Source organism: Falco rusticolus, chromosome 3, assembly GCF_015220075.1.
Source record: "Falco rusticolus isolate bFalRus1 chromosome 3, bFalRus1.pri, whole genome shotgun sequence".
Lineage (NCBI taxonomy): Eukaryota > Metazoa > Chordata > Aves > Falconiformes > Falconidae > Falco > Falco rusticolus.
Window position 1 is genome coordinate 70,741,734 of NC_051189.1, and position 22,574 is coordinate 70,764,307.

The following is a 22,574-nucleotide window of genomic DNA, read 5'->3' on the forward strand; positions in this document are numbered from 1 at the left end:
TGTAGACTCAGGTAGCATGAGTATTCTTTTAAATAAGAGAAATACTTGTGATGTGTTGTGACAGTTGTTGTCACTTGTGTTGTGACAGGAGTGAGCAACAGGAGATCATGTCCAGAATAATCCTAGAAGAATTGTTAAGATGACAAAAAGCATTTGTAATAAAGGTTTAAAAGCAAGATTATCCTACCATCGAAAGCAGACTTTCCCACAATAACAGAAATTACTTTGGTTTTTTAATAAATATAAAACTTCTTGAATTCTTAGAGACATGTACCTTTATTTGTTTTCTTCCTTCTTTCTTCTCAATTGTTAATGCAACTTGCCTAACTTTTCTGTTCAGTTCAGAGCCTTTACCCTTAACTTCATCAGATTCTGCTATCTCAGGATAATGTTGTTTCTAGAAAATAAGGAAACACAAATCCTGAAGTCACACTTTATCCTACACAACTCATTCCAGATCTAGCACAGCTAATAACCGTGGAGGATACATCAACTTTTACATATACCTAGGAGAACTTATTAAAATGACTCTGCATAGAATCATGGAATACTTTAGCGGACCAAAGCCAAATCTTCTGCTCAAAACAGGGTTAACATTGAACACCGAATTGGTTGCACAGAGCTTTGTCCGCTTGGGTCTTAAAAACCTCTGAACAGGGAGGTTCCCCTACCTCTCCGGGCAACCTGCTCCAATGCTTGACTGCCCTCACAGTGAAAAACTTTTTTTTGTCAAGTAGGAATTGTTTGAATTTATGTTCCTGCCAAGTATATCCATTGAAGGCCTAATTCTGCCTTATTAATAGCCTCCCCAGAGGTATTGACTTCCAGTCAATTCTAGCTGCAGATTTCATTATTGGCATTACTAGTCAACCAAAACAGAATAAACTAAAAACTTAAGTGTCAGCAATGGGCAGGTGTACACCTCATTGATGAGAAGAATTTTAAATCCATTTATCACAGTTGCACAGGTGTAATACAAACACACACATTGTCACAAAAGCTTATCTAACCCCTTAATTTTATTTTTTTAAATTGTAATATGACTAGAAAGTTCTCTACTTAAATCATTACATTAAAAAAAAACCCAAAACCATCAAACCAACCTGTAAAAACTTACCAGATATGCCAGTCTATGCTTGGAACCACAAACATGCATGAACATATTACTCAATCCTGTTTTACAGTGGCACAGTTGACATTCATAGAGAAAAGGGAAATTGTCTTTTGATCTGTATTCAATTATATAGTTAAGTCCTGTATTGATAACAAAAAAGTTAGGAAATCTGATGTTTGCTGAAACAAATAATCAGTGCTAGTTTCAAAAGAGACATTAAAGGAAATTATTACTACTGTATGCCAAACACATGAACCAAGGTTTTTACAACCATCAGCTATTTTATCTTTTAGACATCTAGACTTCTTCAACACCAAAAGTACAAAACTTAATTTTTTTTAAGATGCCTTATGTTTACCACATAGGGCTTGACAATTAAAAAAAAAAATCTAAAAAAATAATAGCAACAATTCTTTTGTAACTATTTAGAAGGGAATGTGTGGAGTGGCTGGAAGACAACGGACATATTATGAGCAATCCAGACCAAGTAACTTTGTTGTAATAGCCGGGCAAGCAGGCTGAAGCTGTAACAAGCTGCAGGTGTTGTTAAGGACGTATGCCAAGGCCAAGGGAGACAAAGAAACTGTGTATTCACAGAGAGATAAGAGAGTTGGACAGAAAGATGAGAAAAAGTAGGATGTCTGCACAAGGGGGGATCAGTGTGTGGGTGCCACACCAGGACCAATCATAGGGGAGGTAGAAACATGTGAACGAGTAGTTTTAACCTGTCATCTTTTACATAACAAAGCGTGTGTAGCATGTGTATTTTTAGCTGGGGGTATAAATTGGTGTGAGTCTATTAATAGCACCAGTAGAGTATAAATTGCTGTGTATCCCTTAATAAAGTGGCACTAACTTGATCACATTGATTGTATAAGTTGTGTCCGAGCCTTCTGCATCAACAGGAAAGTATTTTAATATATGCCCCTGCTGTTATTTTTCCTGTCCACTCCACTCTCCCTTCCCTCTGCAGAATGGGCAGTTTAACTGCAAAGAATAGTAAGGATCATCTATGTCAAAGTTCGTTTCTGTCATATCACCTTACAATGTTTCTAGAGAATATTCTCAACATGTGGTATCTACCCTAATCAAAAATATTCCAGGCCAAATCCAATGATTTTGTCACTGAGATCAGTCACTTTCATACCATGCTATACCATACTATTGGGTACTCATTTTAAACATTCTAAGATTTTATTATACATTACCTAATTTCATTTTTTTTAAAAGAAAAAAAAAATCAAACAATACTCTTTAAAGGTAAACATCACACAAGCAAACAATTACAGTATTAAAAGCCCTCACCAAGTGCAGGTTCTGAATCTTTACACATATTAAGCTGTTCTTCCAAGGTCTGTCCATGAAACCTCTCTGGCTCAGTTTGCACTGTAAGATAAAAATCAATTTTGTGTGATCCCATATCATCTATCTATCAATCAGTCCTTGTGGTCTCAAGTCATGTCACAAAACCTTCCAAAATGAAACAAACACCTGTGTCTAACCTTTGGCCTAGAGAAAATATGCTGTGAAATTCACATTCAAGTGAATCCCTGCTTATACATGGCCCCACATCACAAATTAAGTCAGTTATTGAGAAGCATTATCCCCCCCCAATCCTATTTTCACTCTTCTTATAGCATTTTGTTTGCATATATTATTGTTTAATAACAACACATTACCGCAGATGGAAGCCACAATGAACAGAAATTAATTCCCAATGACTTGCTAAGGTCTAGACATACTTGTATCACTGTATCTCAAAGTATTTTATTTCTTCCACTTTTTTTTTGCATTAAATATTCTTACCATAATCAGGAAGTTTTACAGGTGTTTTCACTTGCTCCCCTGAGCCACTTGCTGTTTTAACTAAATAAAAAACAAACCAGAAATGAAAATAAAATTCTAAGCACAAAACCAAATTTGGCATGATAATGAATTTTTTTAAAGAAAACTCTTTGAGCTTTTGTTGACATGAGAAAAATAAGCTATGTTTAGTTTTGAATAGACTGTCAGATTTTTTAGTGAAAATGGACAAAAACCTTTACACCAAACAATAACAAAGGTATTTAATGTCAGGCAATTCAATAAAGCAGGCAGAGAGGAAGACCAGCCAAGCCACTAGTTAGCACACAACATGGGTTCAAACACACATCACAAAATTAAATTCTTAAATGGTGGCTTAAATTGCAAGTAATTATGGCTGTAATTTAGTTTACATAGAAGACAACCTGCAGCAAAGGAGAAGCCTGACCAATTCTCTACAGTGTAAATATCTTTTATTCTGTAATGAACAAAGCTTCATTTCATACATTTCAGGGCTACTTTAATCCAATACATCACAGCAATTCAGTTTAAATCCACTGAACCTGAGGTGTTTAAACTGCCCGATCACATACTGCCTGCCAGGGCACTTGACTCAGCCTGTAACTCTGATGTCTTTTTCAGAAGGTCTGCATTTATCCCCTCCCCAGTCAGTATTTATTTCTATCCACATAAGGCATATGATACAGCTGGGGCCGCAAAACCTTAAGAAAGATCAGACAGAGATGACCATATAACATTATCTGCCATTGAAGAACCTGGAGAGAGACAGACATGTGTATGAGATGAAACTCTGTGTTTGGGAGCAGAATGCCAAGCACGCAAAGGAAGCAAGTTGCTATTTCTTGAATAGGGGCTTAACACACTTGCTATAAGAATACAACAAAATTAGGATTTCTAAAATTAAGAAAGCTCAGCATTTTACTACATGGGAATAAACAAATAAATAAATTCCTAGCAGTGCCTTAAACAAGACACAGTTAAGGGCATATTTGGGTTTCTCCCCATCTCTTCAACGTCCCTCAACACTGTTACCCTTCTGTTGCAAGTAATCTCTTACTAAGACTTCAGATATGGCTTAGAAGTTGAACATAGGGCTTACAATAAACCCTATACAGAAGGTGGGAGAAAGAAGGCTTCAACCTATCCTATTGCATCAGAAAGAGACACATACACTTAGATTACAGAGATAATCTTCATGAAAACTCTTCTTGAGTATTTGTTACAAACTATATTGTACTGACAACTGAAAAAATTGCCATCTTGTTCCTGCCGATTAGATGTTGCTTAATACCAGCTGCATTACCACCAACCTTCTGAAATTACCTTAATGAAAAGAGTAGAAGAGTAAAAAACAAGAAATAAAGTGTTACGAAGATAAACCTGCAAAGACTCTAATAACACAATTCATATTCTGGTCACTAGAACTCATCCAGTTTTTCAGTGGCCAGCTGATCCTTTTAGAAAGGAAAAAAAAAAAAATAAAGATATATGGTGACTGTCTGCCAATTCACCTCTAAACATTTCAGGGCATCCATTTCATTAGATCCAGCTGCTAAAGATTATCCACTTATATTTCCTTTACAGTCTGCACAAATTCCCAGATTGGTAGGTACAATGCCTATGTATAACTTGGGCCACAACTTTCAAACCAAACCCTAGGAGTAGTGCACTGCAGAAACTTGTAAATACATTTTGGTGCATCATGAAACAGAAGTAGGCAAACTATTATGAACATAGTTAGACCCTCATTCCTTCTGGAACTAGACCAGTTCATAAAGACCGAGGAAGGTTTAATGATATATTAAACCTATTAAAAGTACTTTGCTTCAGCTAACTAAAATATTTTTAATAAGTTATTTAAAAAAAACCCATCAAACATAAAGTATACACCAAAACAAGTATTTCTACATGCTTTAAGCAGCATAGTTTTTTAAAATATATTTTAAATCTTGAAGGTCTTGAGTTCTTTAAGGTTTCTCAGAACTTTAATGTAGGTGATTTGTAGTATTGTAGCTAGCATTTTTTAATAAATTTTGCATACCTCCTGCTCATATTATTGATTTTATTGTCATAGGATTAGATATGTCATTAAAGAACGCAAGACAGTTCTTACAGCACAAGTCTTGAGAAAATCTTTCTTGTTTGTTTCATACAACTACATCAGGGTGGGGAAAAAGGCACATGTCTAGAACAGAGTAGGAAGTGGAAAATTTTGCACTTACCAATGCCATGAGCTTTCAATGCTTCTTCAACCTAAGTTACCAAGTCATCAACCAACAAGGAAGACAGACAGACACTTCAGATTCAAGAAATGACAATGCAAGCATTTTATTATTTAGAAAATAAATTAGGTAATCTGTGGTGTTGATGTTAATCTCAAATGAATAGATAATTACATGAAACTTGAAAGAGACATACATCTTTTTTCCTAGATTGTCTATTATTTAAGTAATTCTGGTCTGCACTTATTAACAGCCATATATTCTCATGTATTGTCTTTACTAATACAGAATATGAGACACAAAGTTGTAACTACAGTTTTGTATATTAGTCCTGTCAGGAAATAAGTTCTACTTTATTGCAGTAAAAAAATAGTAAAGCAACAAACCTAGCTAAATACCTGAAACTGCACGTTTTAACAATACATTACAATTCAGATTATAAACGCATATTCTATTGCTAAATAAATCTGTAAAATCTGACAAAAGGTTCATTCAAAAACTGGTCTTACCGTCTTGTGTTTGAATCCGAGGAAATGAGTCTGCAAGTTTAATGCTGAAGCACACCAGATTTTGCAAATCTAGGTTAAAGAGAAGTATTTCTAGCGTTGCACGCATACCAACAGAGAAAAAATATGACCGATACTAAACCAAGTCTGCTATCAAAATATCAGTACATGTAAATTCTACAAAAGTACTACTCCTCCAAAGACAAACTAAAGCAGCTTCTATAACTTTTCTTTATGAGGCTCCAAGACCACCAAAATACAGTGAAACAAAAAGGAATCTCCACATCACATAGACATTTCAGATGTCTCCAGAACCCTGCAGCTATCTCATAGCGTATTTTTGTGGGGGTAAGTAAAGACAGATCCAAGACCTTCCTCACCCACTATTAACCTGTCTGAACCAGAGGCACCGCATACTGTAACAACCCAGGACACCTGCCTAAAATAAGCCAGTTCTCCTCCATGCTGTATTCAGGCTAACACACTTAACTCTAACCAGTTTAGGGCCTGCCTCTCTCATGCATATGAAGTTTTCCGATCACAGTTGCTTTATGCCTGGGCCGGTTCAGAACAGCAGCAGATTAGGATTAAATTCATGTGAATGAACAAAGGCAGTCCAAATATTTTCTCCTCCTCTATAAAATTCAAGATACTAAAAACCAGCAGCAATAAAACTGAGAACCAGATAAATTAGGATTTTTTTTCCCCCTCAACAGGAGCTGCAGTTTAATCTCCCACTTTAAAAGAACACTTTTATTTAGAAACACAGTAATATTAAAATTGTTAATTTTAATAAATTGATTCCCGACACACAACCAAGTCAAACATGACAGACAGCAAAGTAAGTTCAACTCCAGAACTACTTTTCCATTTCGCTCAAGGGGAGGGGAAAAAAAAAAAAGTGCACACTTGACTTAGTCCAGCTTTGTTTTGCCAAAACTGTTTTGTGTTAGTTACAATTTTCAGCTAGGAATACTTACATTGCAGTAAAAAGGGTTTACTTGCTTCTTTATTTCAGCTTCAGGGTCCATGTTTGATCTTTAGATGACAAGGAAACTCTAGGAAAATTGCAAAAAGATTGCAAACTCTTGTTTTACCTTCACAGTATCACTCATGTTCTTGTTCCACCTATTTAAGGGTCATGCATGCTCCCACTTCAATCTGTGCCTCACCTCCAGTTACGTTCAACCTTTACATCTCCAGGCTAGCGATCCTATTTTTAACTTGAGAGCAAAGGTACAGCGTGGAAAGAAACGATTCTTCTCTACGAGTTCCCCTCAGGAAACACAAAGCCACCGGAAGAAACTAAACTAATCCGAACGATTTCACGCGTTCCCCGCTCCTTTCCCGGGATGGAGAGGCGCGCAGGCGCTGGGCCGGATGACACCGGGCGGCGCGGGCCGGGGCGGGCAGCGCGCCTCTGTAACGGGGGCGCGACGGGGCGGTGTGAGGCAGGCCCGCTGCCGCCCGGGGCCGCAGACCCCACGGGAACACCGGCGCCGAGAGCCAGCCGGCCCCGGGGCGGCACGGCACGGCACGGCACGGCACGGCGCGGGGGAGCGGCCTCGCCAGCACCTCCAGCCCTGCCGGGGAAGGGACGGGCACCTGCTCGCCGGGCAAACCGCCGGGCCGCTGCGGCGCCCAACTTACCCCCAGCCCGGGAGCGGGCAGCACCCGGAGCGCCCGAGGCGGCCGGCGACCCAGGGCCGCTCCCCGCTGCCGCACCGGCCCCGTCCCACCGCCCCGCTGGCAGGGTGGCTCCCCGCCGCGCCTACGGCCGCCGCGGCCCCCGCTCCTCCTCAGGCGGCCGCGGAGGGGCGGGCACCGAGGGAGAGCCGCCGCGTGCCGCCCGCCAGCCGCTCGGTCGCGCCCGCCGTTACGCTCCCACCGCCGCCGCCGGCAGGGCCCCCGGGGCGCACCGGGCAGGCAGGAACTGCGTCACGCCAGGCGCGGAAGGGGCGCGGGAGCCCGGCCGGCCCGGGGGGGACAAGACGGTAGCGGGGAACGAGAGCTCCGCGCCGACGGGAAGGCGCGGGGCGCGGCGGCGGAACGGTACCCCCCGGCCCGCCTCCCTCCGCCGCCGCTGGGGGCGCTGGCGCACACGCGCGTCGGTCCGCCGTCCGCTGTCGGAGGTAAGGCCCGAGCTGGCGTACGCTGCCGCCGCACCGGGACAGAAGGGCGGGCAGGGTCAGGGACTCCCATGCCGTCCCGCTCCGCAGCGGGGAGGAGGGAGGGGGGTGGCGGGTACCGCGCTAGCGATGTGTAGCCCGGGAGCTCCGCCCGCCGGCCGCGCCAGGTGCAGGCGGGGCCACCCCTACCCCGTCCTGGCGGCCGCCGGATGCTCGCACGTTGCTGCCCAGAATACACACACCCCCCGCAGCGCCGCCGCGCCTTGGGGCTCGGAGTTCCCCGGGACGGCACGGCGGGCTCCGTTGGCCGGCCCTGCGGTGGAGGGGGAGGCCGGTGCGGCGGCGCCTGTGCTCGGGAGAGGCGGAAATCCAGCGCGGGGTTTGCGGGGAGCTGAAGGAGCGGCGGCGACCTGCCGGCGAGGAGGTGAGGGAGGCAGGCCCGGCCGCCCAGCGCGGGGGAGGAGGGAGGGAGGGAGGGGGCCGAGCCGGCGGCGGCGGCGGCTCTCGGCGGCGCTTTGTTACGAGAGGGGAGAAGCCGGGGGGCTGCAGGGTGGGGCTGTCCCCGCCGCCGCCGCAGAGCGCGGGCTCCGCGGGCGCTGGGTGACAGCGTGGCCGTTTGCGGTGCCTCCCGCCGCGGCAGATGTCCCTGAAGCCGCGCCAGCCGCAGCCCGCATGCTCGCCCTGGGTGGAGCGGCCGTCTTTGTCGAGCCGGGACCCGCTCTCCGTTCTCGGGCAAGCAGAAGAGGAGCTAGCGAGGAAATAAAAACAAGCTCGAGTTAATGTCTGAGAAGTTCGGGTGCAGGAGAGTCTGGTAGGATTCCTGTTTGTGCCTATTTCTGATGAATTTCAGACAATCGTTCGAAATAACCTGCGTCCATTACCTTTCTTTGCACAAACTGCTTTGGATGTCCTCCATAGGTAGTGGGATGACCCGCTTAAAATGCCTCTATGTGTGTGTATGTGTAATATTACCTGTATTTTTAAAAATACCTTTGCGTGTATTTGTATATAAAATCTGCAGGAGAAATTTTTGGCGAAGTACTGTTGATTTTTAACCAATATTTTGTTATTTGCTGGATGATCCATGATCACTATTAATTTGTATTAAAAAGGGGTGGTGGGAAATGGGGGGGGGGAAAGCACCCAAAGAGTTTGTTCGTCTGTTTTATCTGATTATATTGTAACACAATTTCCACATAGATCTCATTCATATTTGTAATACGCACCTAATTACCTAGTGATTTCAAGTCTCAAGGTAGACAGGGTCAGGCCTGGAGCACTCTGAGGGAAGCTCGGTGAGGAAAACCTAACATTTGAGGAAGAAGGACACTGTTTACTGCTGGTTCTGCCATTCAAATGAAATACAAACCTGTTGTTGTGACTAGTTAGGGTCATTGCATTTCCATACCTTTCTTTTACCCGCCACTGGATGAAAAAGACAGAATTATGATTTCTTTCCAGTGCTTTTAATTACTGACTATGCTTAAAGCTTCATCTGCAATTTTAAGTTGGATAAATAAATATTCTTTTTCTCATACTTTTAACACATTCTGGTAATAATCCTGTTGGCATTAGTAAATGAATTCCACTTTCACACCATTAAGTGACCACAGTTTGCTAGCAAATTATTTTGGGTTTGGTTAGTGTAACCTTAATGTTTAGGTTAAATCTTCCACTGTAACTTTCTCTTTGCTTTTTTCTTATGCCTAAAAAAATTATTTCAGGGACTGAAAATGCTCACACATGCCAACATGAAGTGGTCTGTGTTTTTTTAAATGGGCTTCTTTACAGCTGGTTGGATTTCAGGTGTACATTTAGGTGTGTGTATGCAAAGTAATACATATGTACACTTCTTCACTTGTGTGATTTTTTTTTTTTTTCCCAAAGGTATTTTTCCAGCAGATCATAGCACATCCCTTACAATCTTTAAAAGAAGAATGCCATGCAACATTTCAAAGGAAAAATGAGGAGTTGATATATATATTTATTATTTTAAAGGAATAAAGGTTTGTGTGAGAAGACAAATACATAGGATACTGATTTGTTTTAAGGCAAGTTGTGAATTGAGCCATGCCAGGAGAAGATATTTAGCATAAACTACTTCCTTACTGCACATGTCTTAGAGCCTGGGCACCTGTAAGAGTGGGAGAAGCCTTCCATGCTTTGTTTCTTAGAATTTACTGTGCAACTGTCTTCATATGCCCACACATTCCCAAATGAATCCTGTTTACTGTATGAGCTATATGCAGTGAACTATTTCAATTTCAGCACAGATTCCTACTAGGATAAATTATATCCTAGGCATATGTCCTGAAAGGATCTTTTAGCCTCAAAATGGAAATTGTTTGAGCTTGTGAGAGTCCTTTCTCATATTCTGCAGAGGCCCTAGCGGGCTGCCAGAAGGTGATTGATACGCATAAAGAATAGACGTGACTATAAATATATGGTGGTGGTTTGTTGCAGCTTCTCAGTATTCTAGGTTCTCTGACATCTCAGAGTGCTTTCCATTCATCTAATTGAAAATGGGCTTTAATATATTGAAGCCAGCAGTCTAAGCAGGTGAGCTTTAAAAGAATCTTCAAGAACTCTTTTCTTGTGTGCAGTAAGTGCATTAAACTGCTTTCACCAGTTCTTGAGTTCTTTTATGCATCCTAGATCATAATCCTGGCTTTTTCATGGAAAGGACACAAGTACAGTGTATATGTGTAGGAAAGAATATTTAGGGATGTTACGGGGGAAGGGAAGACTAATATACTGTATTCTTCTCAGATTAGGACCTACGTTTCTGCTCTTAAATGTACAGTATTTAGGCTTATGACTGGGCATCTCAGATGCTAGCACAGTAAAAATATTAGTAGTGATAGTGTGGTATATAAGTGATTCTTAAGAGTTTGCTGTAGCTGGATCCATGAAAGATCAACTTTTATTCTAGTACGTAGCTTGTTAATATATATGAAATCATATTTGGAATCAGTTGATCTCTGCCAGTCTGTGTGGCTAAATATTTAGCACTTGAAATCCAGAAGTCCCGGTATCATCGTTTAACTTTTTGAAAATCCATTGTTTCTCTAATTAAAGGGATTTCTGTGCGCAAATGTTTCACAATTTTTGGTCTGAGATTCTCACACCTTTTCAAAGCTAGAAAAAAGATTGATACGCATCAGCAGACGGCAGAATCACACAGTTTCTCATCCTGGCTTTTCAGGGTCATAAGCTATTGGACCTTATGACTTGCTGATGGGACTGCTTTTTATCCTGTTCTTCAGTGAAACTGAGGCTAAGGCAGGTTGAAGCATCAATATTTAGTCCCAAGAATTTAATTTCAGCAGCTGTCCAAAGCAGCTCAATGGTTTGGAATGGTACAGTAAGTATGTTAGTAAAATATATTAGTAGACAGTCTGTTTCATTATAGGTCTCTTATTTTACATGTTTTGAGAGCTGTTTCATGGAGCAAAGTTGCCAGTTTTCAGTATATCTTTGTTAGGATGTCCATTTCCTGACTTTTGCTTATTTTTTTAATTTATTTTTCATTTAAGGAACTTCTGAAGCAGATGTTCTCTTCTGTCTCTTAGACTTAGACGTTATAATAATTGGTATGTGATACTTTCAAGTTTGTTTATGTACACTTAGTTTGTTCTGTAGGATTATAAGTGTTTAAGAAGTCCTGTCACCAACATGTCGGGTGACTAAGTTTTCACAGAAAGTAATAAATAACTTTATATAGTTTGATGGAGGAAATGCTGGATCAGGGAACTGTCTTCTTAGACTTAATCACCCAGTTCTTTTCCCTCTTCCACCTTTTTTCTTTCTTGCAAAACAAACAACTCTGTTTCCTATGGATCTTTCCCTTTGTCCCCTAATTCCTGTCTGCTGCAAAAGCTCCAGCTTTCCCATGTCATGACACCAGCATTTGGTAAAAGACTGCAGAACTGTGACTAGCTAGGAACCACACAGGTGCCGGCTGTCCACTCGATAAATGCCCGGTGATTACCCAGTTGAGCAGTGACAGAAAGTACAAACTGAGTGGGGTTTGCCTCTTTTTTTCAGTAGGGATACAACTTAGCTACAGCTACTGACTTCATGCCTTTGACTTAAGGGCAGACTATTCCTTATTTCTATTCACTTTGTTTCAGTTCCGCTATTCTAGGCTTTGTTCTACTGCCTCCTCTATTCTTTGATTCCTCTTCATTTTGCTGGGTTTTGTCTTATTTTATGGGCTGCCTGAGAAAACTCCTGTTCTTACCACAGACTTGGGTTCTCATTTTAATATTAGTTAATCTGCTAATTTTCTTTGTAAATATACGTAGTTACTTTCACTGAAAGAGATGAGAATAACTGTAAGTATTGAGATGTTTGGAGAAAAGAGATTACGAAGATAGTATGAAGAGAGTGCTAGTGCAGTGGAGTTAAAGAAAAAATTCTGAAAAGAGGAAGTCTGATGGTGATGTCTGTTGCATCTTCAAGTAACATTATAAGGGAAGTAGTGGAAACAGTGGGCAAAATACTAGAAAATTTGTTTTGGGAGAGTCCTAGACTCTTAGGAATACGAACCAATTATCTCATTATATATGTTCCACCTCTGAGTTTTACAACTAAAACCAGAAAAAATGTAAGCTAAATCAGCATTACTTCCCCTTTTTCTGCTTAATAATCCAGAACGTTTTGCCCAAAATATAAAAGTAATCAGGGCAACACAGTTGTAGAGGAAAGGAATGGGGAAAGAAGTATGCAAAGACAAAAGAAAAAACTACATTTTGCAGCACAGTCATGTGTTAATAATTCAAAGAAGCACTGCTTTATTTTTATTTTTTTTATGGCTAAGAATTCCCTGGTATCAAAGTACCCTTTTTCTGTTGCCTGTCTAAGTCCTAGGCTTGAGAAGAGAGGCAGTTGTTAACTTGGTGTAATTATATAGCAGTGGCTGTATTGAGTGAGGTCAAAATTCTTTTTAGCCTGGTCATTTGCTCCTGAGATGACCGGCAGTGCAAGCATAAGAAAGAGTGCCACATGCACAGAGTCAGCAGTAAAGGATGAAGGACCTGTACCTTCAGAACAGTTAGTTCCCATAATTAATTCATGTCTTGCAACACTTGTATCTTCTCTGTATTGTAATACTGGTCAGGATCCTGCTGCCTATTGGATGTCAGTCAAGAAGGGCTGAGCATGAGGGAGAACCAAACTGACAGAAGTCTTTAAAAAGATAACTTCTTACTACCATTTCTCATACAAATTTCAAATATTATGGAGACGGAATTAGTTATACACAGTCAGCAAGGGCAGAAAGGTGGCTTTACACTTAAACCTGAAGCTGTTATGGGCTGGATTTCAGAACCTGTACCACAGTTCAGGACTTTGAAAACTCTCCAGGTGTTAACAAAGTGCAATGAATAGGAAAACAAGTTATTAAACAAGTTACTAAGTAAATTGAATACTGAGTATTTTGTATGAAGATAGATCTTAACAAAGAGGAGAGATAGTGTACTTCTGTAACTGTGTAGCTACTAAAGTTGCAATATAGAATTATACTATAATTATAATATAATTATACTGTATCTTACCTGAATGTTTCATTATGTACTCCAGAAGGATTCACAAACTATTCTAGAAAATGAAGTGTGTTAGAATCAGAATCTATGCTTAGGAGTTACTTGCTGAAACATGGTTTCCTGATACTGTAACCAGTTCTAATTTGTGTGTTTGTTTTGTTTTGTTTTTTCTTTCAACGTTGTTTTCATAGGATTTTTGGCTTCTTGGAGAAACAGTAGAAAATGCAAAACGAAATAATAAAGCCTGCTAAATACTTCTCAGAAGTGGAGAAGAGTGTGCTGCTTGCATTAGTTGAAAAATACAAATACGTACTTGAATGTAAAAAAAGTGATGCAAGAACGATTGCTCTGAAACAACGTACCTGGCAAGCACTAGCTCATGAATATAATTCACAGCCCAGTGTATCACTGCGAGACTTCAAACAGTTAAAGAAATGCTGGGAAAATATCAAGGCACGGACAAAAAAGATAATGGCACATGAGAGGCGGGAGAAGGTAAAAAGAAGTATTAGTCCACTTATAAATACTCACATCATAGGGAAAGAGAAGATTGCCAGCATAATGCCTGAGCAAATGTACTTTTTGCAGAGCCCACCAGAAGAAGATTCTGAATATCAGCCTGATGCTTCTAATCAAGGTATAAATGTTACTGTAATGTTGCAAGTCGTATTTTTTTGTATGTGATTTTGCCAGTGATTCTCTTTCAGCAGTCTAAATCTCCCACTTAGCTGTGACTGCTGGTTATAGAAAAGTAATTTCAGAGCTATGATATTCCAAGACTCTGTATTTCCCTAGCTCCCCAGGAGTTAAACTCAGATTTTACTCAGTTTTTTCCAGCATTTTTGTAGCATTGCAGTAGCCATCATGCTGGCTTTCCAGAGAACAGTCCCAAGGATAGTTTGATCCTTTATAAAGTAGCCTTTTGCTGGGAAAAGGTTGTCTGAGCATGGAAAAAAAAAAAGCCACCAGCAGCAAATTGATACACAATTGTCTGCTGCAAGAGTTCCCTGCAGGTCTTTTCTCCTTTGTTTTCAAGGACTAAAAAGAGTATGTAGAGCCATATTTCACACTGCAGTCCACATTGGAGAATGGCCTTTCCGGAAAAGTTCAGCACTACATTCTTCTTTGTTTGGCAAGCGTACAGAGAAGGCATAATCCAAAACCAGAAGGAAGGGTGGCTACAGCAGTTACTTGCAAACTTCACTATGTCAAGATCACACGTATAAGACTATCCTTGCTCAAAAGACAACAGTAACTACATTGTTAGATAACATTCTTACAATGTTTCTTTCATAATTATATTTACCGTAAGTAGTCATCAGGATTTGTAAAGGAATGTATTTAGAGACCCTTATTTGCAGTGGTAACTTTTATTCCGTTAGTAGTTTCTTTTATTTTAGAAGAATTGATAGAACCTTCCCAAAGTTAGAATAACGTAAATTTTCCTTAAAATATACACCACTGTGTTTACAATATGCACAATAATGATAAGGAAGGAATAAATAATATTCTTTGTAGTATTCCTTCAGCCTCTTGGTATTCATGTTGATACAGCTCTTCACCTGATACTCAGATCTTTCGTAACAATATTGCAAATCATATATGGATTTGGCTTAAACAACTGCATTAAGGTTCAGCTCCAGGCTCAGCCACCTAAATTTAGATGTCTACTTATAAATGTCTACATTCAATTCAGTATTCTGAGCTGCTGTCATAGCCATAGAGGTTTATCAACAGAGCCCAAAGTGGTTCAGTTCAGCTCATGGTGCCCTTAGTATTCTGTAACAGAACTGCATTATGTAATGGCTCCTGTACTATGGTACAGAAGCACAAGGTTTAGATGCATACACCAATAACTAAATTACTGCAAGTTCATGTTTCTTGAGGGAGAAGAAGGGAATACTGTAATACTTCTTCCTCTTATGTTTTGCAGAGTCATTTGTTGTCTCAAATAGAGAACTTTGTGATGAAGAGAAAGAGCTGGTACATTTCCCAGTATGTGAAGGTACCTCCCAACCTGAGCCTTCATGTTCTGATGTCAGAATAGCAGCAGATAAGAACTACAGAAGTAAAGCATCTCAGGAAAGTGCTCTGAAAAAGATGCATGAGGAAGAACATCATCAGCAAATGTCAATTTTGCAACTGCAGTTAATCCAAATGAATGAAGTTCATGTGGCAAAAATACAGCAAATAGAAAGAGAGTGTGAGATGGCTGAAGAAGAACACAGGATAAAAATGGAAGTGCTAAATAAAAAGAAAATGTATTGGGAGAGAAAACTGCAGACCATCACAAAAGAATGGCCTGTATCATCGTTTAACAGACCCTTTCCTAATTCACCCTAGAACATAAAGGGCCAGAGAGTCAGTCTGATTGAGCACATTTATGAGTAACGTGCACTGGAAAGAGGATGTTTTAATGTGAATGTACAGTGACAGGATAGGTGCCTGGCTGATAGTGAACACACTTTGACTCTTAATGTTTAGGGAAACAGTGGTAGAGTCCACCAAGGGGAAAACTGTATTGTTCAATTGTAGGTAGTTCTGATTTGTTTAACTCTCAGACATACACAGTGTTCTAAAATGTGAATGTATTTTCCCCTCTCAGAATACCCTAACATCCTTTTGAAATTTAAGGTACTCTGGGTATTCTTACATTGTTGTTCTTGAGAAAACATAACAGCTTTAAACATCAGGTTATAGTGTTTATTTTGATTTCTATTTCTTTCTATCAACTATTTCCCAAATAAAAGCAAGGTTTGGAGTTGCTCTCTGCTATTGAGACAAAAGGTGATTGACAGATATCGGTTGGATTGTTATGCTGGGGCTTAGGGAAAAAAAACCCTTCTCTAGTTAATATAGTTCATAACTTACTCTTCATAGAAGATGTGGAAATGAAGGAAGTAGGAAAAGGACCACCATAGTAACAGAGTCCTTTGCTTATGAAGAACAGTAATATTTTCCAGCTGGCTGGCTGATTGAGAGAACGGTTGTGGAGGAGGTCTCTAGTTCTTTGAGCCTTGGCCCTTAAAAAGTTGGAAAGAAGGTGAGTTCTTCCTCAAAAGCCATCGTGCTTGTCCTTTCTTTTCCAGGCCCATCTTGTATTCAAGTAGAATACCAAAATAGGAGGGTTGCATGCTGCTGCCAGCGGTGTGCTGTTCACCTGGAGTCATTCTGAGGGAAAGAGCTTTTCGACAATTCATAAAGCTTTTAAAATGTAGTGAGCCGGCCAGTCTATTGGCAAAGTCTCCCTCTATCTCCCTATGCAGTACTTGGTGTAGCAACTAGCTTGAGTATTTCAACCTCTCCCTAGCTAGAACAAAAGACTAACACTCGTCCTCTTTTTCTTCATGTAGGGTGGGAACAGTTTAAGGGAATATTTCCTGTCTTGGAGCAGTGTTCTGTTTTGTTCTGTCTTACGTGTTACGGTGGTGTGTTTCTTGCCTTTGCTGTCATTGAGGGGTGATGGACATTATTTGTATGAAAACATTCACATGAAGGTCCCTATGGAGTTTGGAGGTCTAGAATAGTTGATGGTAGGAAAGCACAAATAAAGATAATCCTTCCCCAGGCATTCATTTAGTCTAGTGGGGCAAGGGTTAAGAAAACATGAAGTACAGAACTCTGCAAAGATTCATAAGAACTTCCGATGTGTGAAAAGCTGTTTCGCAGAAAGGTGTATAACTGTTATTTGAAGCAGTGAGAAAAATGAACAAAACCATAATTTTTCATTGAAAAACCTGAGTATCCCATTATTCAATAACAGGATTTGTGAGGGCAATCCATACAGTGAGCAACATACTCAAAGTAGAATATGTTACAAAACATACATTCCAGTTACACTCCTGTCTCTACCCTGGATGTTCTTTCTAGTGGAGTGAGTGTCTTTTGGCTATATTTGGAGTTTGGGGGTTTTTGTGTTTCTTTTTATTGAACTGCTTTCCCTGCTGGTGATTCATCTTTGCAAGCACTGCCATTATCTACCACAGTACTCACTGTGGTTAGCGCTGTGGTACATGCGTTGTTCCCTTCAACGTGCTAACACCAGCAATTGCAATGGGGGTGATTTATTACAACTTACTTTATATGACAGAGAAAAGAAAATCCGCAGAGCTGCTGCAAGATCAAAAAAATAGGCCATGTATGAAATCTGAAGACAGATCTTTTTCACAGCAAATTCAGTTTTCTTATAAATCGGCTGTAAGGAAGCACAGGACTTCCAAAGAAGAATATAATTACGGACACATTTTTTTTCTGCTGAATGGAAACACTATTGGAGGGTATAATAGCAGTAGAGGCAAAAGAAAGAAGTAAACAGGAGAGAGGACCTTGTTCTGGAGTTGCATTCTGTGGTCTAGGAGATGGGTCAGTTATTTGAGTGGTTATGACAATTGTTCAGGCACCATCTGGAAAAAAAAGAATAGGAAAGGCATTTGTCTTAATTAATGATGGGATTCCTTCCATACTGCTTCTAAGTGAAAGTAATTTGAAGCTATGAAATTGAAACCATGTATATTAAGTCTCAAAAGGTGACAAATGGAAACAGTTTCAGCACTGTGAAGAGAGCAAGAACAGAGAGGCAATCCAGGTCTAGATAGCCCTGTGAGGAGGTGTGAAATAGTCCAGGGAGAATCTCATGAAATGTGAGATTAGGGTAGTTTTGACTCCTGGAAGTTACACCATCACTCATGAAAGATTGTGCGGGGTTTTTTATATTAAAAAATCATTTAAAATATGCATGTTTTCAGACTGTACTAAGTGGGCAATGCCTTGCATTTTGGTATATATGCTTATTCTCAGACCAAAAGTTATAGTTCTTAGGCTGAACAATAGACCCTTTTAATTCAGCTTCTATTTAAAGAAAGATCCAGGAGAAAAATTAGAAAGAGCCAAGATGAAGACATGAAAGAAAGAATGATCAGTACATGCATAGAGGAAGAATAAGAATGTCACACCTAACACAAATGGTACAAAATGCTTTTGTGGTACAGGTAATTGATGGCTTACTGGTGACACAGGCTTTTGCTTTCCCATCTGTAGTTGACTGTTGGTTGTTGTAAGGTTGGGTGACAGACACAGAAAAAAGTAGAAGATCAACAAGACAAAATAATGTGTCTCCTTGCCAGGCTTTGGCTTCTCGATCTAAAGGCTTTATAAAGTGATTGGAGTTTAAATGACTTGAGAAATGTAGCTTTTACCATTTGTTATTTTTTTACAATTACTTCCTCTGGTATTAAGAGTTTATTTTTTCTTTTGTTTAACTTTACTTATATGTAATATAGCCACCTCAGACAATATGTCCACTTGTTCCTCTCCCTTTTTTCTAGGTTACATCATTCAAATACTTTCACTATATTGTGTTTTCCTGTTAACCATTTGGCCAAGCTATATAGGTGATTTCCCAAGGGTTCTCCACAGATAAAATACAGCAGTGTTTGAAGAAGAAGAACATGCTTGTTCTTCTTCTCTGGATTTGTTAAACAAGTTGCTGGCAAGAATGAACTTAAAAGATACACTGGGCAAAATGAGCCCTGCTTGACTCCCTAAGAAAAAATATATACCAGACATTTAGTGGCTGTTGTTCTCAACCTCTGTGTTCTTATGAAGGGAAACTATGATCTCCTAGACAATGGGTGGTGAATTCCTTTATGGTCCCCAAATTGATATGAGCCTGGCTCCAAGTGCTGTCTCTCCTTGGAGATCATCTAACTTGTTATCTGGTACAATCTTTTTTATTTGTTGATTTTTTTTCCTCCTCTGTTTCTTCCTTATGTCTTGTGTTCCCCTGTGGCTTTTTAACCAGCAATATGAGCAGAGGGGTTCATCCAGAGCTATGTGTTTTGCTTTTTCCTTTCTCTTGCCCAGATTGCCTATATCACAACATTTGAGCATGAAATGGGTGCTCCTCAGTCATCATCTTCCCCTTCCACAGAAAGCATGATTAGTTAGGCTTTCTTACACAGCTGCCCATACATTCTGGATACTGCACACAGGCTTGGAAACATTAAAGGATTCTGAAGAGGTTAGTATACAGAAAGGTCCATATAGAGCAGAGCACTTCCTCCATTCCAGCTCCATGTAATTCTGGGAGGACAGTCTGTGACTAATGCAGGGCGCTGAAGCTGTGTAAGCAGTACTGATTCTTCATAAATCCTTGGGGTTCTCCAGAGGTTAGTCTGGGGTTTCCTGATAACAAAGTTCCTTCTTTCTAGGTAATTGAAGAATCTCAGTGGAAGATTTTCACAGATACTTCCTCAAACGGAGGCTCTGATCTTGACAAAGAAATAACCCATCCTGCAATCTATTATACTACTTTCAACACCCAGGCTGTTCTATCACAGGAGTAAGGGATCTTGTTACTTGCCCCAAATCCTCTCTGTGATGCTCTTTCCTACACTGCAGAGACGTGTTTAGCCAGGGCTGAAAGACACAGCCCTCCTGGCCCGCCACTGCTCAGAGCAGCAGTCCTTACAGAGCGGGTGTGCAGCTGGTGCAGCTGGGCTCAGCGCTTGGACCGCAGCGTTGAAATAGTCCCGTTGCAGCCCTGTGACCAGAGAAATGAAGGGTGGCTCAGGGCTACCCTTTTCTGAATTATACCACATGTAGTGCAGCTAAGGATGTTGTCCTGAACTTTATTTAATGATCAGTTATCTTTGTGTGTTTCCAATAAAAAAATTTATCAGTCTCCCAAGGATTTGTATGTTCACATAGGTGTTTTTCAATGATCTTTTGCAGATTTTATTTTGTTGGTTATAGTTACAATGGCTTTTACAATATTTCCTTTTCCTTCTTCTCCACTTGCATTATAATTCTTCCAGTTTCATTCTGAATCTGTATCATCACAGTCTGTGTAACCCCACATCCGTGCAATATCATATTTTCAGGTATTTTTCTCATGATGACATTGAAAGGATAAACTGCTACACATTTATATATTGTTACTTTAGGGGTAGGGGAATTACATGTAAATCTTAAAATAACATTTAATTGTATTTTTTTCCAGCCAAGTAAAGTCCCTCACAAGTAGTCCTGTGATTCCATATTTTGAGCTAGCTTGTTTGAAGCTGTTTTTGTGAGACAGATGCATCACAGTTGTTTTCATAAGATAATTGCCTGTCTTTTCACATTATTTTTTCTGTTTCTTCTCAAAGCAGCTGACTGTAAACTCACACATCATCACTCTTCCTGAACTTTGTCTCTAGTTAGATATTCAAAACGTTTCTGTGCAAATTAAGTACTAATGTGTACTAAAATGAATACATTTAGGCTAAGAAAATAAATCAAGTAACAAGATGACAGGATAATGTGCAGTGACTGTTAATATAATTTAACAAACTTTACAGAGGACAGCTCTGTACATTTGATAAAAAGAAAGAAGACAATTTGTTGCCTTCTATAATAAAAGGATAATAATATATTTTTACAGTGAAAGCAAGCGGTGATCTCTGTTTCCAGTATCACAGATTAATTTACATGCTGCTGATTTACAAGGGACTTTGCTTCCTAGATATCTTTTAAATTTTTTTAAATTTTTTTTTGGTCATGGAATTAAGCGGAACCATTTGATTCTCTTACATGTGAAGAAGGTGCACATAGAAATGTGGACAGATTTCTGGTCCTAAAACAAGAGCAATAAAATAGAAAAGTACTAGCTGTGGCTCTGAACATTTTACTGTTCTGGTGAGGAAGGGATTAGGGATCCCATGACATCAATCATGTTAATAACACTGAACAAATTAAAAACTTGCAAAGGCAAAAAAAAAAAAAAAAAAAAAGCTGGCATGGTGTTAAGAGCAAGTCAGAAGTGAAGACAGCTGTTAGCTGTTCCAGGAGATAACACGGTCATGCATTTCGAACAATTCCCCTGTATGGTCTTCACCTTCCCTGATTACACTCCTTTGAGACTCCGGACACCTCTGTCATACCATTCACAGCTCCAAATGCCTGACAATAAGAAAAGTAACTGCGTCAAGTAAGAGTCCCACCAGAGTTATTAGACCTCACTCTTTACTAAACTGAAGTTGGACAATTTTCTGAGGCTGCATTACCCAGACATACATGTTACGCACTGTGGAGAGGCATGTCAAATTTGTCCAGTGCGTAGTCTGCCAAATGGCATAGGCTACACCGCAAGGAAGAGAAAAAGGTTGTCCCCGCGCATGGCTGTGGGTTATAAAACTGCTTTATTCATCAGGGCGTGTGGGTGCATCTCACTGGATAGTCAGTCTCGTTAACCATAAGATTCAAGAAGTATTTTTGCTAAATCTAATTTCATCCTAATCTGGATTTCCCAATTTATCGAACCAGCCATAGGATGAAAACAGAAGTTAAAAAAAAAAAGGAAGAAAAAAAAAGAATTAAGCAGTCAAAATAGCTAGTAACAATGTTATCTTCCTGATGAAGAGCTGGCTAGACAAAAAGCTATGCTACATATATATATATTTAGGGCAATAACTCTAATGTAACAGAAACAAAGCAAGATAGATTTCTTAGATTGTCCTTATTTAACTGGGGGGGGGGGGCGGTTTAATGTTGATTGAGATTGTTTTCCTTTTGTTATTCAGTCCAGCTGCAGAATAGCTGTGTGCTTCAATTTCTGACCAAATGTTAGAGCACCTCATTAATCCAATTTGTTTGGCAAGAGAGTAGAAGTAGGTTTGTATTCAGCACGATGTGAAATTGATTGTATTCCACAAGTCTTCAGATATTTCTTCTCAGATACAAGAGGCTGTTCTTGAACAGCCCTGAATCTGAAACTGGCACTATACACTGATTTAGTAGTAATTTGTTATTTATATGGTACTAATAAGGTGACATATAAGTTGTTCATGCTCAGTCCATTATTTGGTCATGTACAAATTCCTTCCCTTTTCTTAGAATTATACCCTGAAATTATGTACTGAGCCACAAATGGACCAGATGAATAGACCATATAAATTCCTGCCAGGCATTCTGTATCACAATATAACGTGGGGGGGAGGAAACTCCTGCTTCTGTTTAATTGTGGAGTTTTGAAATTCTAACCTGTTACCTCACCAAAGCTTTGCTAAAAATTGTTTTGTTCTGTTAGATAGCTATGTGTTCCCAGAGAACCATCCTTCAACCCCAGGAGCCACATGTCTTTATGACTTTTGAATACCAAGCCTATGGACTATATGTCTGAATTGACACACACACACAATAAATTCCATTTATCTCAAAAAAGATCTTGTAAATGCTCTCACATACTGAGACTC

At 40.0% G+C, this 22,574-nt stretch overlaps 2 protein-coding genes across 20 annotated transcripts in view; one reads left to right on the plus strand and one right to left on the minus strand.

Annotated features, from left to right (window-relative positions):
- Positions 1-8,069, minus strand: part of LOC119144063 — a 23,579-nt gene extending 15,510 nt beyond the window's left edge. For 2 of the 7 annotated variants that reach the window (XM_037378915.1, XM_037378914.1), the window contains exons 1-8: positions 6,839-7,304; positions 6,647-6,724; positions 5,670-5,738; positions 5,161-5,191; positions 2,921-2,980; positions 2,420-2,500; positions 1,118-1,254; positions 275-397 (exon numbers count right to left, since the gene is read on the minus strand). In XM_037378915.1, coding sequence (XP_037234812.1) covers positions 275-397; positions 1,118-1,254; positions 2,420-2,500; positions 2,921-2,980; positions 5,161-5,191; positions 5,670-5,738; positions 6,647-6,697 — 552 coding nt within the window. In that variant the 5' untranslated portion in view covers positions 6,698-6,724; positions 6,839-7,304. The other 5 variants (XR_005102954.1, XM_037378918.1, XM_037378917.1 and 2 more) reach the window with 5 other exon arrangements.
- Positions 7,685-21,678, plus strand: MSANTD3 (Myb/SANT DNA binding domain containing 3). 13 transcript variants are annotated; one of them, XM_037378929.1, is made up of 4 exons: positions 7,686-7,798; positions 11,332-11,388; positions 13,533-13,978; positions 15,275-21,119. In XM_037378929.1, exons 3-4 carry the CDS (start codon positions 13,564-13,566, stop codon positions 15,682-15,684), a joined length of 825 nt encoding a protein of 274 aa, XP_037234826.1. In that variant the 5' UTR covers positions 7,686-7,798; positions 11,332-11,388; positions 13,533-13,563; the 3' UTR covers positions 15,685-21,119. The 13 variants fall into 13 exon arrangements, with proteins under 13 accessions (XP_037234828.1, XP_037234826.1, XP_037234817.1 ...); XM_037378920.1 differs by having other exon boundaries at positions 7,688-7,798; positions 8,436-11,388; XM_037378925.1 differs by having other exon boundaries at positions 7,724-7,798; positions 10,275-11,388.
- Positions 21,679-22,574: the final 896 nt, after the last annotated feature.